The 18768-nt window shown below is 36.8% G+C and overlaps 1 protein-coding gene across 3 annotated transcripts in view; it reads right to left on the bottom strand.

The window, feature by feature from the left end:
* Positions 1–18768, bottom strand: part of ALDH1A2 (aldehyde dehydrogenase 1 family member A2) — a 204009-nt gene that overhangs the window by 55574 nt on the left and 129667 nt on the right. For all 3 annotated transcript variants that reach the window (XM_032624455.1, XM_032624457.1, XM_032624456.1), the window contains 3 exons: positions 4339–4443; positions 4016–4156; positions 709–838 (listed from right to left, as the gene is read on the bottom strand). In XM_032624455.1, the coding sequence (XP_032480346.1) occupies positions 709–838; positions 4016–4156; positions 4339–4443 (376 nt within the window). The remainder of the gene's footprint in view (positions 1–708; positions 839–4015; positions 4157–4338; positions 4444–18768) is intronic.

Below are 18768 nucleotides of genomic sequence, written 5' to 3'. Positions count from 1 at the left end.
CGAGACCTTTCCCCCAACGTAGTTTGGATACTTTCCCTCTCCTTTAAAGGGCTACAGCACTGACAGGCCAAGCCACACGACTTAGCACCTAACTGTAACTCTCCTGTAGAGCTCTTTGTTTTGTGTTACTGGTTTTGTCTCCAAACCTGGATCTTAAAAAAAAGTGTCAGGATGGTGGTTGTTTTTACAGACTGTGAAAGTAACTTATAGGAAATACAGAAAATATGGAAAAATATGAAAAAGAAATAATAAATAATCCATAATCTCACCATTAAGAAAAAACAACTGTTAACATTTTAGAGGATTTCCTTCCAAACAAGATCTTAGTTTCAGGAGAGCAAGGGCCAAGTCTTAATCTTCTCAGAATCTTCCCTGGCTTCCCCACACCTAGCGCCTCTCCACACTCCCAGCACCTAACCTACCACAGTGCTAAGCACTTTGCTGCTGACAAACACACGCCTGTTCCTTAGCTGAGAGATGTACTGATGTGGCTTGCCCCCACACCTGTGTGTGGACTGTCTGCATATTGAAATAAGTATACTGTCAGAATTAGTGACATAATCTGTTTAGTTCTTTGTTCGGTTCAAGCTGCTGTAAAAGTGTGCTCAGATCTGTACTCCATGTGACTGCTGTTTGTGTTTGGTGGCGAAAGTGTGTTTCTGGTGAAGCCTCATGTTTCCCTTTTCAACATACTCAGATTACACATACCTACAGGAATGGTCATCCCGTGAATTTTATCAGCCCAGCCTGCGTAATACCGAAGGGTTTTGATGACTCCTTGCAAATCGACGTAAAAAGCTTGCAGGAACGGTTTGCCACCATTTAGGGATTCCATGGTCTGTAGGAAAAGAAATGGAGAGAACTTTCCAGTGATACACTACGTAACTTCTACAGCAGAAGAAAACAGGAATAGAGAGAATACAAATGAATCTGAACAATGATGCATACCTGGTCAACTCTGATTTCCCAAATGAAAAGATTTTTAGTACCATCTGTTTAGTTTAGTTTCCAGTAAAAACCACAATGAACTTATATGTGTGTGTTCTTGTGCCTGTGTGTTTCCAGTAACCACTATCCCAATATATAAACACAACTGGTGATAAAGAAGTGTTCTGCTTGTCAAACCAGCTTCTGTTGTATTAATGATCAGAGCTGCGTGGGGATTTTTCGGAGTCTACACCAGTATTCTGAATCCAAAATGAGGGGCAGGGACATGGGCTTTTATGCAGTTGATGGGACTATAAAACGTTCTCCACACTGCCAAGACCCCTGCTGAGAAATGGAATAGCCACGGTGCACGGCGAGTTTATTTATTACCACCAAGTAAACAAGATCTCCTCTAGGGAAGCTCATACTATTAACAACTTGAGGGCTGTTTTTTCATAAATGTTTATGTTAATAACCATGATCTATTAAGAGAGAAGTATCTGGTCCATTTAATAAAAATAGAGTTAGAGTTATTAAGCAGTTTTAGATGATAAATGTTATTATTTTAATGACACATTCCTAAATAGGGTAAATCTGTAACATAAAGAATTACAAATGAACACAGTGAAATGAGAAGAGTATTTCGACCTGAGAAATAGTAAAGGTGTTACATATTTAACAAATAAAATTAAAAAAACATGTTTGTAATCTCATGTCCTTCTCTTCAAGGACATTTTACAACACATACTGGTACAAAAATTATTTGAGTGCTGACAAAACTAAAATTGAAATATTTTCCATTCAATGACATGAAAATATTATCTACAGAGCAATTTTTCCACTCACCATGTGTATAAGATGGAACTCATTTTAAAATATCATGTGACCTATTCACTGTATATTGGCTCACCTTTATTAAAGGAAATCAAGTTATTTCCCAGTCCTTTTTAGGATATTTATACGTCTGTGAGATGAGCATTACATTCTCCACACAGCAGGCAGAGAGCCAAGGTCCTGACAGCATAGACTGAAGTAGAGTCAATAACCAGAAGTGGGCCACCTAAATGGTCCATCCCAATGAGCTGCTGACACCAGCTAAACTTACCTGAGAGTTGCCAGCCCTAAGTTTATTTTCAATTGTGTTCACCTGGGTGCAGTATTAACTTCAGTATTCTGGTCAGGAGCTCCCCCTATATTCGAGAGGCTACCTCTTAACAAAACTCACTCCTCTCATGGCTTGGGAGTGTTTAAAAGTAGAAATCACATTTAAATGTGATGGGAAAAAGGACTTGACCACAGTGAGACATATGTCAGAAACAGGATGGCATATGAATTTTATGACATGAAAATACAACAGCAGAAATTACCTATATCATCATCTAGTAAGTACTGCTAATCTAATGTTACAAATATTCTATGGATTTAACTCAATTGAACAGATACTTACAGACCACCAATGTGCCCACATTCACCGTTTGTGTCACAAACTATGCTAGGATTACAAAAAATGGAGTAAAATATAATTTTCACTCTCAAAGAAATCATAATCCAGCAAAGAGACAGCATATAGACCAGCACTCCCCCAAGGTACTCCAAAGAATTCTGTTTTGTACGATATTGACAGGTCAGCCAGAAAAATAGTGTTGAGGCTCCGACAGGTTTGAGAAACACTGAGTAGGGCTTGTCAGAATCTTTAATATGCTAAGTGTCTTATGAATTTCCATGGAACACCTTTTCCCAATATATATAAACACCTCATTGGAAACAGTATTCCTTGAAGTACCAAACTAGAAAATATTTTTATAGATAAATGTTATATATAGCAAGAGTTCTAAACCATCTCCATAAAGGATTCATTTTCGTTTCCACACTATGAACAGACGCATGAAAGGGATGGTAGGAGGGAGAGCCATGGTAGAAATGACACTGAGGAAGAGTACTAATGCTTCCCTCTCCCAAAGCGAACCCAATAGTGCTCTGATTTCCCAAGCAGAAGGTAGAATATAGTATTCATGGCTTTAATGCCCTGACTCAACGAGGATGCCCTAAATATTAAATGATCAACTATGGGTCATGCAGGTGGAGATCCCTGCAAGACAGGTATACTGCACAGGCATTCCTAAATGGTTCCAATTTCCAAAAAAGTTGGTATTCTCTAAGAAACTGACTTTTATTTCTAAAATAGCAACAACAATAAACCACTAGGAGAGGGGACATTCCTTATGTGAGAAAATGATTGTTTTAGTGAAAGCAAGTTGCTGTCTCCTTCTGTCTCTCCTATTAGTTCTAAAAGAACAAAGGGAGCAGAAGGATATGAGAGGTCCATATCATGCTCTCTGCTTCTGAAGGATTCTCTTTAGTCAAGAGGGGCTAACTCTGGAGAGGTAAAACTCTTTTGACTGCCAACAGTAATTTGGTATTGGTTTCCTGCAAGGAGCATGGAGACTCTCCTGTTGCTTGACTGTTTTTGTTCTTTTTTTTTTTTTTTTTTTTTTTTTAATATTTTTATTTATTTATTTATGGCTGTGTTGGGTCTTCGTTTCTGTGTGAGGGCTTTCTCTAGTTGTGGCAAGCGGGGGCCACTCTTCATCGCGGTGCGCGGGCCTCTCACTGTCGCGGCCTCTCTTGCTGCGGAGCACAGGCTCCAGACGCGCAGGCTCAGTAATTGTGGCTCACAGGTCCAGTCGCTCCGCGGCACGTGGGATCTTCCCAGACCAGGGCTCGAACCCGTGTCCCCTGCATTGGCAGGCAGATTCTCAACCACTGCGCCACCAGGGAAGCCCTGTTTTTGTTCTTTTTGTTGAGGGTGGGAGGAAGGGGGACGAGGAAAGCAGGAAGGTCCTTACCAGTCATGGGAAGCTATGGTTTTGTTCTTCAAAATTCAATAAGAAGAGACTCTCAGCTGGTCCTCCACTTCCCCATCTGATCCCAAAAGCCAAACCTCTCCCATTTTTCATGTGTATTACGTACTCCTTAGCTTGTTCCCAAGGTCTGCTTCACATCATACTTTCAGAAAGACTGAGGAATCTAAATATCAATGGAATGGTAAATTTGGGGTAAAGACGTGATGCTTTCTTAGGTCACTTACTGCAAGGACTGCCCTGTCTCGTTCCACCAAGTCTGCAAGCTTATCCAACAGACGTCCTCTTTCTGAAGCATCCATCCTTCTCCACACTGAGCCAAGAGAGAAAGCCAGGCGGGCTGCCTGCACTGCTTTGTCTATATCTGCCTGTTAGAGAGGAAGAGGCACAAGTGAAGAGAGGGATCGCTACAAATAAAGGTAGAACCGTCTGCTTTCACAAAAAAGGTGATGAATGAACGTCAGTGGTGATGTCTGGAGAGCATAAGTTTATTGCTTTGTTGTCTGAAGGTAGTTATTTCATACGAAATTTTTTTCTAAGACAAACATACCTTGTCTGCTTCTTGAACTTCACACACCTGTTCTCCTGTGGCTGGATTATAGACAGGGAACACTCTCCCACTCTCCGAGTTCTGCCACTCATTGTTAATAAAAATCTAAGGGAGTAGACAACAGAATGGGATCCATGAGACAGGTGACAGGAAGTCAGTCAATGGTGCCATATTATATGGAAGTACCACAGTAGTAATACTGGCTCTGTATGCTTGCTGCTATATAATTAAAGTATAGAATTTGAAGTGTTACAAGAAACCCTAGATCATTATGCAGTCCAGCCTCACCCCCAATTCAGAAATTTCCTTTGTGATATTTTTAACTCAACATCAGCCAAAGATTAAATATAATTCTTACCTTTAGTGAACCTGTCAACTACTCAGAGAGTTAAACAAGGAAGGAAGGATAGACAGTCTCACATACCTACAAACCACACACTGAGATTGAGGAAGTATTTATTATAGTCCAAGCTCTGGCCAATATCCCAAAAGGGTAGATCGTGGATCAAACTGACAGTCATCCAGCCTTAGCTACTAGTTTCTCTGTCAGAGGAATAAGTGACTTCACAAGGAAATCTGAAGGGTGCTGGAATAAGCATTTGCCTAATTTATAGTCAGATCCTGAACTGAGCAATGACTATGACCAAACCAACTGGTGAGTTAAACAACTTACATGTGTAAATCCAAGTTAGATTTCTTTCCTTTTGCTGGGTAGGCTATGTGGCTCAGCAAAGGGAAAAGGTCTATAACTTTCAAATGGGTCTCTCTAGGACTTCTTAAGAGCCTTGGTTTCTTTATATAGGAAATAAAATTATATTAAAATGGCAAAGAAATGGTTTAAGAGCCTTGGTTTCTTTATATAGGAAATAAAGATTATATTAAAATGGCAAAGAGGGCTTCCCTGGTGGCGCAGTGGTTGAGAGTCCGCCTGCCGATGCAGGGGACACGGGTTCGTGCCCCGGTGTGGGAGGATCCCACATGCCGCGGAGCGGCTGGGTCCGTGAGCCATGGCCACTGAGCCTGCGCGTCCGGAGCCTGTTGCTCCGCAACGGGAGAGGCCACAGCGGTGAGAGGCCCGCGTACCGCAAAAAAAAAAAAAAAAAAAAAGGCAAAGAAATGGTTTAAGAAATTATTCAAGTCAATTTCTCAGAAGATTTGTAAGATACGCATTAACGAAGGAGGGAAAATATTGGCAAAAACATTAAAAAATTTTTATTGATATTAAGAGAGAAATCCAAACTAATATTTTTGGACTATGAAAGCCCAAAGAATACACAAAGATATTTTACTCTATAAAATTTATGGGGCTTCCCTGGTGGTGCAGTGGTTGAGAGTCCGCCTGCCGATGCAGGGGACACGTGTTCGTGCCCCGGTCCAGGAAGATCCCACATGCCGCGGAGCGGCTGGGCCCGTGAGCCATGGCCGCTGAGCCTGCGCGTCCGGAGCCTGTGCTCCGCAATGGGAGAGGCCGCAACAGTGAGAGGCCCGTGTACCGCAAAAATATAAAATAAAATAAAATAAAAAAATTATGGCACAACAGTGAAAATTTCTGAACCTATGAACCATTCAGTAGTCAGTCAGTTTAGAACAAACACAATGATAAACTGATTTACTACTGCCTGGCATTTTAATAATCACAGACGAGGCTGAGTGTAGATCTACAATTTAAAAAATTAAGTTCTAGATTATGCCAAAGCTTTGCTTTTTCCTTGATTTGATAAAACAATGAGTCTGTGTTGAACGAGTCTTCTTTTCCTGAAGGCTTTTTAAGATAAAGGGGGGGGGCGGGCGGGAAGACCTTAAACCTGTAAAAGCACTTAATACAAATGTATTGAGCACAAACACAGTGACCTTCTAATTGAGTAACAATTTTTTAAAGTTTTCACTATGAATGTCTAAACATGCTTAACATACTGTATTCACTTGCATAATGTATTCAATAAATGCATAGATATTTCTAGAAACAGGAGAGGCAAAGATGATTAAGAGTTCCAGCCTTCCAGGGTCAACAGTCTCTAGTAGTTCATTAAATACTCACAACAACCCTAATGGCAGGATTTTATTATCTCAACTGAAGATGAAAAAATGGAGAGGTTAAAAGTCCGAAGAAGCAGGTTCTCATCATGGTTCTGATTCAAAGTCTGCTGCTCTTTCCACTACACCGTGGTTTCCAGGACTGCTCAGCCCAAAGAAACACAACTAGTTATGTCCAAGCCTAAATTAGATCTATAGTTCTTGGACTCCTGATCTAGTTCTCTTTTCACTCCATTTAACAAATTTCCTATCATTTCACAGCTCATCAAATCTGCACACTCCTTTGAAATACAATATGATCTCAAAGGTAGCAAAAGAAAAAAATTAAGAGGTTAGTTTCATTAAAGATTCACTTCCAGAGATTATCAGGTTTAAAGGAGAATGGGTCTTGGCAATATTCCTTATTCCTTTTATTCACTATTTGACTGAAACTTCTTAACCCTTGGAACATCATCAGATCCAATTATAGTTTTAAGCTTCTTTGTTGAACAGTTCTAAATGTATGTAAGGATTGATATTTCATGACTTTTATTGTTTCTTAGAGGTCTTCCAAAGATCAAAGAGAAAAATTACTTATTTTTTAATAGAATAAAATTCATTCTCTTACTGTTATCATTTAAGTACACTGATCATTTTATCAATCTAAAATACATTATGGGATCTTAGTGAGCTTTTCCTGTATCTTGAAACATATTGCTAATTTCATCATTCTCAGAATTATTTCATCACTCATCACTTATTTCCAACTGTGCTTAAAAACACCTTAAAATAATAAAGAAACAAAAACATTATGGAACTGTCTAGAAATGAATAAACACATCCCCACTATTTCATCATCCTTTGGTTTTATTATTGTATTATCCAAAGTATGCATTATGTCTCAAAAGGGTATAAATAAAGAAGTGTGGAGACACCATCTTTGTCATATTCTTTTTACCTTTCACTGAACACAGTTAAGAATTCAGAATTTTTCATTTCTGTCCATAATGAGAAAGAGAAGAAAACTAATAGAAAAAGACATTTCATAACTGTTAGATGAGTCAGAAGCTGAAGGCAAAGAGACAGAAACACTAGAGACTGCTGATGAGAGTGAAATTGACTGTATAAGCAAAATCTTGGACTATAAGTCTTTAGGATAAATAAATGCATTTTCTCCAAATTAATAATCAGAGAGCAAACAAGATACTTATCAATACAAAAAGGAAATATGACAGTCTAACCCAACTAGTCATTAATAGGAAGGACTTAATAATTTAAAACCATCCTGTTTTGATAAGAGAACATGTAAGAATTCTTTTATCTTTCATGATATTTGTGGGTAAAAATTTACTTGATGTGACTCAAAAATGGACAAATGCTGAAGGTAGGGGTATACACCAAGGTGACTGGAGTACAGATATTACGTAGAAATTAAAAAGTTCATTGGATTGATCAATCTAATTTACATTTATAAAACTAAAAATGAAAATGCTTTTGTAATTATGGAACAAAAATGGCCATGCTCTCTTCTACAAAATTATGAGCCTTCAAAGTTTTCAACAGTATTACATTATGATAATGCAAATGCAAGAAGAACCAGAAGTAAGAGTAAGATATAACCTATAAGAGATGTGTTTAAAATCTGCAATCAGTATTTATGGCATAAATATTTCCAGTTTCAAACATGATGGCTGATGAGTAGTTAGTTGTATTCAAAGGCCATTGCTCACTTCATGTACATATACCTCCAATACCAGGAAAATATGGAAGAAAAATTGGTTTTGTTATGTTTAAATTCTTGTTCTGTTGTTTTCACTGTCTCTTTACTTTCACTTTTCTAAATTTTTCATAAAATAACTTTATTTTAAAACTTTATAGCCTCCATTGGACCCAGATGGTAAATGTGATGACTATTTTTCCTGGTATGCCAAACATTAAAATATTTGATAGTTTTACTATACTATTATTTCTTATAGACCTAGCCTTATGACACTTAAAAAACAAAGGAAAGCAAATTCCTCCAAAATACTTGAAGGTTTTCATCTTCTCTGAGCAATTTCAAAAGTTTTGAATGCTGTCTAAAGTGTTCTTCTCTGACCAGGGCTCCTTAAAAAACAATATATCTCAGGGCTCTAGAGGGAAAGGACAAGATGATCCTGGAATACTATGGTGCCAGAAATCAAGTACATGCTCAGAAACTGATGGGGACATATCAAAAGGACACAGGAGCCAACATGAAGGGGCTCCCAATGGCCAATACTGGGACAATTTAAGCAACAAAACAAATAGTGATAGTAATGGATCATTACCCAAAGAATAAAAAAGGCATCCAAGAGTCCAAAATGACATAAATTTTTTATGAATAAATAAATGGGGGATAAGGAAAAGCTGTTCTTAACAGTAGAATTCAAACTAATAGCTGTCAAAGAATGATGGAATTAGATTACCACCAATGTGTCAAACCCCACAATTGTGATTGCTTAGGCAAATATCATCAATGGATGGTAAAATTAGTGGGTAAAAGTATAATGAAAAATTGGATGTTTATGTAGTCTCAAAGTATCTCCCCTCAAGATGCTTATTAATGACAAAGTAGAAAATAGTAACTTATCATTGGAGAAACTTGGCAGACAGCACCTTAATCAAGTGATCAAAGTTAACATCACCAGTAATGGGAGAAACTGATCTTTCTTAACATTTCATTTGCTTGTCCTACTGATAATTAGAAAGCTGTGTTGAAATCTCCCACTTTGGTGGTAGATTTGTCAATATATCCCTTAGCTCTATCATTTTTATACTTATAAATTTTAGGTTATTTTATTAGTGAATTTAAGTGGAACTATTAGATTCTCTGATAAAACAAAACCATTTATCAATATGAAGTGACCCTCTTTATTACTAATGAAGCTTTGTGTCTTAAAGACTATTTTGTTTAATGTTAGTAAAGCCATGTAAGCTTTTCTTTAGTATTTTCCTGATAGATCTTTTCCCATCATATTACTCTCTCTCAATTACATCTTTATTATTTTCATGTGTCCCTTTAAATGATGTATGGCTATGTTTTATTTTATTCAATATGAAAATCTGTGTCTTTTAACTGGCAAGTTTAATACATTTGTATTTATTGTGATCATATTTTGTGTTAAATAATGTACCGTGTAATATTTGGACTTAATGCTTTTTATTTGTCTTGCTTTACTTTACTTCCTGTCTTCTCCCATCTTGCCTCTTTTTTCAACTTGATTAATGTTTGTTGTTTGTTTTATAATTTCCCTCTTTTATTGGTTTGGAAATTGTACATGACCTTTCATGTACATGAACACGTACATCTTTCAAGAACATGAACATCTTTCATGTTCTTTCACTGATTATCCACGATATTTTATCATGCATATCTAAGAAAATTAAGTATAAAGTTAATATATATCTTAACATTCCTCCCAAACAATTACGAGGGCCTTAGAACACAAAATCTAATCACTCTTCTCCAGGGCCATGTTATAAAATTATTATTTTATACAGAGAAGGATTCCTTATATTTAATAAGATTTAAAAATTTTTATTCTCATGATTTCTTAGAATTTCATTTAGTAAATATTTGTTGGGGTAAAGTCTCAATTCTGAACATATATTTATTGCACCCTCATACTCAAAAGATACTCCCAGAAGGTTACTCAATTCTAGAAAGACAATCATTTTCTCACAATACTTTGAGAATATTATTCCAATATTTTCTATCTTGCAATGGTGTTTACAAGAAATCTCTGCTGTAAGTCTCTGGTTGTCATTTCTTTGTTGATGATTTGCTTCTTCTGTCTGGTTGCTTTTCAGATCTTGTCTTTGTCTCAGTGTTTTAAGATTCATCACAATATGTCTATCTATCAATTTCTTTTTTATTTTGATAGTTAAGCATTGTGCTTGCAGCATCTCTGAGTTTTTGTCTCTTATAATTTCTGGATATTCTTAATCACTATCATCATTTCCTTATATCAATCTTTCTGTTCTCTGCTCTGGAACTCCAACTCCATCCTCAATGTCTTTAACCATTCATATTTTCCATCTCTTTTTAAAAATATTTTATGTAAACATAGCTTTGTTGTGTTTGTAAATGTGTGAAAAAATACTCTTCTGAACAATTCCAACTATACAGGAAAGCAAAGAGAAGGTAAAAAATCAACTCAAATTTCATCATCCAGAAATAACTAAAGTTTACATATTCATGACCATCCTTCTAGACTTGTCTGTAGGCAGATATACACACACACACAATTTTACGGAACAAGATCAATTGTACATGAGCTTTAGAATTTGCTTTTTAAAAAGTTAACAATATGCTATAGACGTTTTTAATGGTTTCTTTGGACTCCAATGTGTATTTCTGTGTGTATGTATATAGGTGCGTGTGTGCACGCATGCATGTGTGTGCATGGGTGTAGCTTAATGTATTCAATCAGCCCTCTACTGAAAGACATTTGTTTCTGTTCTCCTTTTTCCTCTGTGCTGCAGCTGAATAATTTATTCAGATCTATCATTCAGCTCTCTTTACTAGGGTCTAATCTGCTAATTTCAATGTTTATATTTTTATTTCTAAAAGTTCTGCTTTGTTCTTTTTCAAATCTGCGTGGTCTTTTTGTTTCTGTATTAAAACTTAATACTTTAATTTTTAAAACAGTTTTAGGTTTACAGAAGACTGAGCAGACAGTACAGAGAGGTTCCATATACCTGCTATTCCCCTCCTCAGTTTCTTCTGTTTTTAATATCTTGCTTTAGTGTTGTACATTTGTTACAACTGATGGACCAGTATTGATAAAGTCCATAGATTATATCAGGCTTCACTCTTTGTGTTATACAGTTCTATGGGTTTTGAAAAATGCATAATATCATGTATCCATCATCACTTAGCACAGAATAGTTTCTTCACTGCCCTAAATATCCTGTGCTCCACCAATTTATCCCTCCCTGTTCCCCCTAAACTCCTGACAAACACTGATCTTTTTACAGTCTCCTTCATTTTGCCTTTTCCAGAACATCATATAGCTAGAATCATTACAGGAGGTAGTCTTTTCAGACTGGTTTCTTTCACTTAGCAATTTGCATTAAGGATGCAATGCATAAAAAATATTGCATCCTTCATGTTTTTTCACGGCTTACTAGCTCATTATTTCTTAATGCTGAATAATATTCCATTTATGGATGTGCCACAGTCTGTTTATCCATTCACTTTTTAAAGGACATCTTGGTTGCTTCCAGTTTGGAGGAATTAAGAATAAATTTGCTGTTAACAGCCATATGCAGGTTTTTGTGTGAACATAAATTATCAACCCATTTGGGTAAATGCCTAGGAGAGTGCTGGATCACATAGCAAGACTATTCTTAGCTTTGTTAGAAAGTGCCAAACCGTCTTCCAAAGTGACTGTACCATTTTGCATTCCTACCAGCAATGAATGAGAGCTCTTGTTGCTTCACATCCTTGTCAGCATTTGGTGTTGTCAGGTTTGTTTTGTTTCATTTTGTTTGGATCTTAGCCATTTTAATAGATGTTCAATGGCACCTCATTTTAGTTTGAAATTCCCCAATGACATATGGTGTCAAGAATTTTTTCATATGCTTATTTGCTGTCTGTGTATCTTCCCGGGTGAGGAATCTTAGATCTTTTGCCCATTATTTAATTGAGTTGTTTTCTTAGTGCCGAATTTTAGAGTTCTTGTTATAATTCGGACACAAGTTCTTCATCTAACATGTGATTTGCAAATATTTTCTGTCAGCATGTGGCTTGTCTTTTCTCTTTTGCAGTACGTTTTGCAGATCAGTTTTTCATTTTAAGGAAGTCCAACATATCATTTTTTCCTTCCATGGATCATGCTTTTAGTGTTGTATCTAAAAACTCATTGCCAAACCCAAGGTCACCTATATTTTCTCCTATACTATCTTCTAAGATTTTTTTTTTTTTTTTTTTTTTGCGGTACGCGGGCCTCTCACTGTCGTGGCCTCTCCCGTTGCGGAGCACAGGCTCCGGATGCGCAGGCTCAGCGGCCATGGCTCACGGGCCCAGCCGCTCCGCGGCATGTGGGATCTTCCCGGACCGGGGCATGAACCCGCGTCCCCTGCATCGGCAGGCAGACTCTCAACCACTGCGCCACCAGGGAAGCCCTTCTAAGATTTTTATAGTTTTGCATTTTACATTAGGTCTATGATCCATTTTGAGCTAATTTTTGTGAAAGGTGCAAGGTCAGTGTCTCGATTCATTTTTGCATGTGGATGTCTAGTTCTAGCACCATGTCAAAAAGACTATCCTTTCTCAATTACTGCCTTTACTCCTTTGTTAAAGATCATTGACTATATTTGTGTGGATTTACTTCTGGGTTCTCTATTCTATTCCATTGACCTATTTGTCTATTCTTTTACCAATAGTACATTGTCTTGATTACTGTAGCTTCACAGTAAGTCTTGAAGTTGGGTAATGTCGATTCTACAACTTTTTTCTTCTCCTTCAATATTATTGGCTCTTCTGCCTTTCCATATAAACCTTAGAATCTGTTTATTGATATCTACAAAATAACTTATCAGGATTGTGACTGGGATTGCATTTAATCTACAGATCAAGTTAGAAAGAACTGACATCTTGACAATACTGAGTTGTCCTATCCATAGGATATCTCCCCATTTATCTAGATTTCCTTTAATTAATTCCATCAGAGTTCTACATTTTTCCTCATAAAGATCTTGTACATATTTTGTTAGGTTTGTACCTAAGTATTTCTCGTTTTTGTGGCAATACAAATGGCACTGTCTTTCTTATTTCAAATTCCAAGTGTTCATTGTTGGTGTATAGGAAAGCAAATGACTTTTGTATATTAACTTTGTGTCATGCAACCTTGTTATAATCACTTATTAATTCCAGAGGCTATTTTTGTTTTTCTGGGTTTTTCTTTTTTTTGGTCAATTCTAGGGATTTTCTACATAGAAACCGTATCATAAGCAAAGACAGTTTTATTTCTTCCTTCCCAATCTGTATACCTTTTATTTCTTTTTCTTATCTTAACTGTATTAACTAGGACTTCCGGTACAATGTTGAATAGGAACTCAACATTGAAGAGAGAATATTTTGCCTTGTTCCCAGTCACAGAGGGAAAGCATCTAGTTCCTCACCATTAAGTATGGTATTAGCTATAGGTTTCATATAGATGTTCTTCATCAAGTTAAGGAAGTTCCCTTCTATTCCTGGTTTACTGAGAGTTTTTAACATGAATGGTTGTTGGATTTTGTCAAATGCTATTTTTGTATGTATAGATATTATCACATGATTTTTCTTCATTAGCCTGTTGATGTGACAGATTGCAGTAATTGATTTTTGACTACTGAACCAGTCTTGTACACATGGAATGAATTCCAGTTGGCTGTGGTATATAATACCTTTTAAACATTTTTAGATTTTATTTGCTAATATTTTTGAGGATTTTGTATTTATGTTAACGAGAGACATCAGTTTGTTGTTTTCCTTTCCTGTAATGTCTTTCTGGTTTTAGTATTAGAGTAATGCCGGCCTTATAAAATGAATTAGGAAGTGTTCCTTCTGCTTCTATTTTCTGGAAGAGATTATAGGGATTGGTATGCTTGGTAGAAGTCACCACTGAAACCATGTGGACTGATGGATGTTTAATGGGGGAGGTTATTAATTACTGATTCAATTTCTTAAACAGGTATAGGTCTAACCAGGCTTAGCCAGTATGAGTCTCCATCCTCAGCTCTCACCATCAACTATTCCTTCCTTTTGTGTCTCTTAGGTCAATCTCAGGAGAACGGCAGTTGATTGGGTTCCAGTACATCTTTTCAAGCCAGTCTTCAGATGTAAATTAAATGACTGCCCTTGGGTCCAAACACCTGGAACCAGGAAGCAGAAAGTCAAGCAGTACGGTTTGAGGCCATTTAAACTCTAAGTCCTGGGTCAGGATAACTTACAATCAAAAGAACCATGGAGGGGCAGGCAAGAAGCGATGACTATTTCAGGACTGGGTGCCAATTTGGTAGATGTTGGGATTTTAAATATATATTGGTAATGTCTTTGGTTTTGGTGTCAGGGTAATGCTGGTCTCAAAGAATAAGCTGGGAAGTATTCTCTCTCTTTAATTTTCTGGAAGAGTTTATGTAGTAGTGGCATTATTTTTTCCTTAAACATTTGGTAGAATTCACCAGCAAAGGCATCTGGGCCTGGAGTTTTCTTTGTGAGAAAGTTTTTTAGCAATAATCTCTATTTCTTTAATAAATATGGAGCTATTCAAATTATCTATTTCTTCTTGTGTGAGTTTTAGTAGAATGTCTTTTTAAAAATTTGCCCATTAGTTATCAAATTTGTGAGCATGGAGTTGCTCATAATATTCCTCTGTTATCCTTTTAACGTCCATGATGACTTCTCTCTCATTTCTGATATTAGTAATTTGTGTCTTCTCTTTTTTTCTCTTTATTAGCCAGGCTAGATGTTTATCAATTTTATTGATCTTTTCAAAGAACCAGCCTATGGTTTCATTTATTTTCTCTATTGTTTTCCTGTTTTCAATTTCACTGATTTCTGGTATAATTTGTTATTATTTTTCTTCTGCTTGACTTAGGTTTATATTGCTCTTCTTTTTCTCGTTTGTTAAGGTAGAAGCTTAGACTATTTATTTTCTAATATATGTACTCAGTGCTATAACTTCCCCTCTAAACACTTCTTTCATTGCATCTCACCAACTTTGATAAGTTGTATTTTCATTTATTTCAAAATATTTTTAATTTATCTTGAGACTTATTCCTTGATCCATGTGTTATTTAGAAATGTGTTGTTTAATCTCCAAATATTTTGGGATTTTTCCAGGTTATCTTTCTGTTATTAATTTATGGCTTAATTTCACTGTAATCTGAGAGTATATTTTTTATATGATTTCTATGCTTTCAATTTTGCCAAAGTGTGCTTTATGGCCCAGAATGTGATCTAACTTGGTTGAATGCTTCATGTGAACTTGAGAAGAACGTGTATTCTGCTGTTGCTGGATGGAGGTTTAGTTTACTATTCCTAGAACTAGTACTGGCATTTTGCTTCTAGAGAAAACTCAGCCTTTGCATTTTCCTTCAGCCCCTTGATTTGTTTTCAGATCACTGTTCTTTTAAGTAAGCAATACATTAAAAATAATATATGCAAGGATAGCTGCTCCCACTATTTCTATTTAATATTGTAATAATATCTGATATTATGAGGCCAAAAGATTGAAAATAAAATAAGTTTTTTTCTTTATTTTCAGACGACATGATTGTGTAGAAATTCCTAAGAAATCTACCAAAAAAGTACTAGAAGTATAATTTAGCAAAGTCCCAGGATACAAGATCAATATACTATCAACAAATCATTGGAAACTGAAATTCAAGTACATGTATTTACTCACACACATGAATTCATACAAGAGCTAGTTGCATCGTGATTGAAGGATCCTTTAGAATATGATAGTTTAATGCCCAAAGTGGAAATCCTGGGCAGCAACTATTAATCTTTTAAATGATGTAAATTAAAAAATAATAATCTAAAGAAGAGTCTAAAAAAGAGTTAATGGCTCTAAGTTGCAATGCAACCACTTCATAAAATTGAGGGAGCTGCTAAACCCTATCAATCCTCCTCTGTGAAACAGGTTTGATAGAACAAAAACAGCCTGAGTTCAAATTAAGTGGGAAAGGAATAGCTGAGCAGAAATTTGATTTCACAGAAAACAACTGCAAAATGTTCATTAAAGGCCTATTCTAAACAGGGAGCTGTTTATAGGTACCACTGAAAATCTACAGAAGATGTGTACTCTGCTGTCCTTGGGCTTATAATCATGCTTCAAAGACAAGATTACTTTCAGGAAAGTTAAATAATGTTAAGACACTCTATGATTTAGTGCCAAGATGAATGGTAGAGATAAGCACTGCAGGAGTTTGCTTCAGAGAAGGGAGATATTGGTGTGGGCTGACATGTTAGAAGAACACTTCAGGGAAACAAGAAATAATGAGGGAGTATGACCTGGGGTAGGGAACGGATAAGGTAGAAGAAAGAAACTCTATCCCTAATAAAATTATTCAGCTGGCCTCATCAGTCCCTCCTCCTTGACTTCAGCTCCTCTCAAAGATTATCTGATACCAGGGTTGAAGATGTGTGACAGAGAAGGAAGAAATACAAGTGTAGCTTCTCTCCTTCCCACCTAAAGTCCCCGGACGCTACAAGTAGCTCCAGTGGCTGAGGGCCCCAGCACTCTCAGTACTGGCCTCTACCACAGCACTGTCTTCAGAGTGAGCAGGGTACCTTCAGGCAAGCAGGGCCAAAAAAGCCATGAAAACTCACAGTCAGAGTAAATAGGTCAGAAAAACATAAACCTAGTCAAACAGAGTCATATAAAGAAGGAAGACACGAGAAAAGAGAGAAGAATTTTTAAAATATAAACTAATCACATTTAATAGCAGCAATTAAAGGAGTGAAAAATACTGTAGAGGAGACAAGAAGAGGAGACTTTTAAAAGATAAGGAAATGAATATTGAAAAATAGTGTTAGAAAACATATTTATTTTTTAAAAATACAGTTCTGTTTGAATAGAAGAGACTAAGAAAAATAAGCCTTACTGATTTCATACTGAGAAACAATGAACTGAGAAGGGAACCAAGGATGAAGGGAGGTGGGGATGGAGGGAAAGGGAGAGGTACGACAGGGAAAATAGATAGAGGTAGAGCTCACCTGTCATGAAAGTTCAGGTATTCAATATTTTGAACTATTCAGTGCTGAATGACTAGCTTTCTTTTCTTTTTGCACCATGAAAATACTGTTAGAAAAAGCACTTAAGGCAAGACCAGCTAGAAAACATGCATAGTCTGTGTCATAAGATCAATTTTATAGCCATATACTTGCATCATCAGAATCCTACTATTTGCAGACATATACCGTGCTGGTGGTTCTGGTCAATTTCTGCATTTCGCTAGTATCCCACGCAATGGAAAAGGAATTATACTGTAGGGGAAGTGTGGTATTCCTTGGGTAGCATAATCCAGATATTCATAAGTACGTGTACTTGGGCCAAAAGGTTCTCAGAAGCCACGCAAAGAAATGCAGAAATAAAGACAAGGAGTCCCTGGCGATCAGTAGGGACTTTTTTGTTTTAAGAAGTCGATTCTAAACACAGCTGAACTCATGGGGATATGTCTCTTAAAATATGGGTTTCCATGGTATCTTCCTATTGAACACCCTCCCTTCCCTTCTTCCCTTCTTTTCTTATCTCCTTCAACAATGTTTATTGAGTGCCTACTCCCTTCTAGGCACTGTGCTCACTAACATCTCCTTAGATTTCTATACTTTCTTTCTTTTCCAGGCTGAGCAAATTATGTCTTTCAGGCTAAATATATCTGTCTGTCTCCAGTATATGACCTCAAGAGTACGAAAGGGCTAAAGGGGTTCCTGTGCCAGTCATCCCCAAAGATAAAGGCCAATGCTTCCATGTAGAGCACCAAAACGCAGCCAAATAATTTGTTTAGGAGAAAATAAATGACTCACATTACTGATTTGCTTGTAGAAAACAGACCTGGCTAAAATAAACTCAATTGTGTATAATCAGGGTACCTACCTACTCTACTGTCCCATGATTCCCATATCTGGGAATGCTTTTCACATCTGTTCTAGGAAAAATAGTAACCCAACAGTCAACTGGTCTGAGCAGCCTTATCAGAGCCACAGTGGATTACAGCATTTGTTACTCTGTTACATGTTGAAGCAACATGGCATTAAAGCCAAGTACACACCAATGTCAGTTGTGACATATTCTCAAATTGGAAGAAACTTTGCTTGCCATCAGTGATATGGCAGAAGGCAACGGGAATTGCTACTGGTAATGGTTAATGTTCATTTCTTCCTGTTCCACTTTCTATAAACAAGGTAATGCCTATACAAGCTCATTACTGTAAACTGAGCACATTTAAATTGGCAGTAAAACCAGAGTATTTACTCTAGTGCACATATAAAGTGCCTCATCCAATGTTTTGGAAATGTTTCAAGTTTTGAAACCAAGCAGCTGGCAGCTTTACAAGCCAAACCTTACACTTAAATCACTCACTCTGGAAAGTTTTTTGGTGTCCCCGTGTCAGGTAGTACCATTCAGCAGACATTCATTCCCCACCCCTTGGATTCTTTTGCAATAAATTTGCATTCATGGGGCTCTTATAACTGTTCCAGCACCACAGACTCCAATGGCTGTTGATTAAATGTATATATCCTGTGCGTTTAATCTGACTTTCATTATGGTCACTTCATAAAAATGCCACAGACTGGACAAGCGATGACACATAGCAAGAACCTGGAATCCCTGCAAAGCCTCAGATTAGGTTTTTTTCTCCTTCTTTATTAATAGTGACCATTTTGTGGCCTAGCTCTAA

Source organism: Phocoena sinus, chromosome 2 (genome assembly GCF_008692025.1).
Source record: "Phocoena sinus isolate mPhoSin1 chromosome 2, mPhoSin1.pri, whole genome shotgun sequence".
Taxonomy (NCBI): domain Eukaryota; kingdom Metazoa; phylum Chordata; class Mammalia; order Artiodactyla; family Phocoenidae; genus Phocoena; species Phocoena sinus.
Note: the sequence above shows the minus strand (reverse complement) of the source record. Positions and strands in the feature narration are given on the sequence as shown.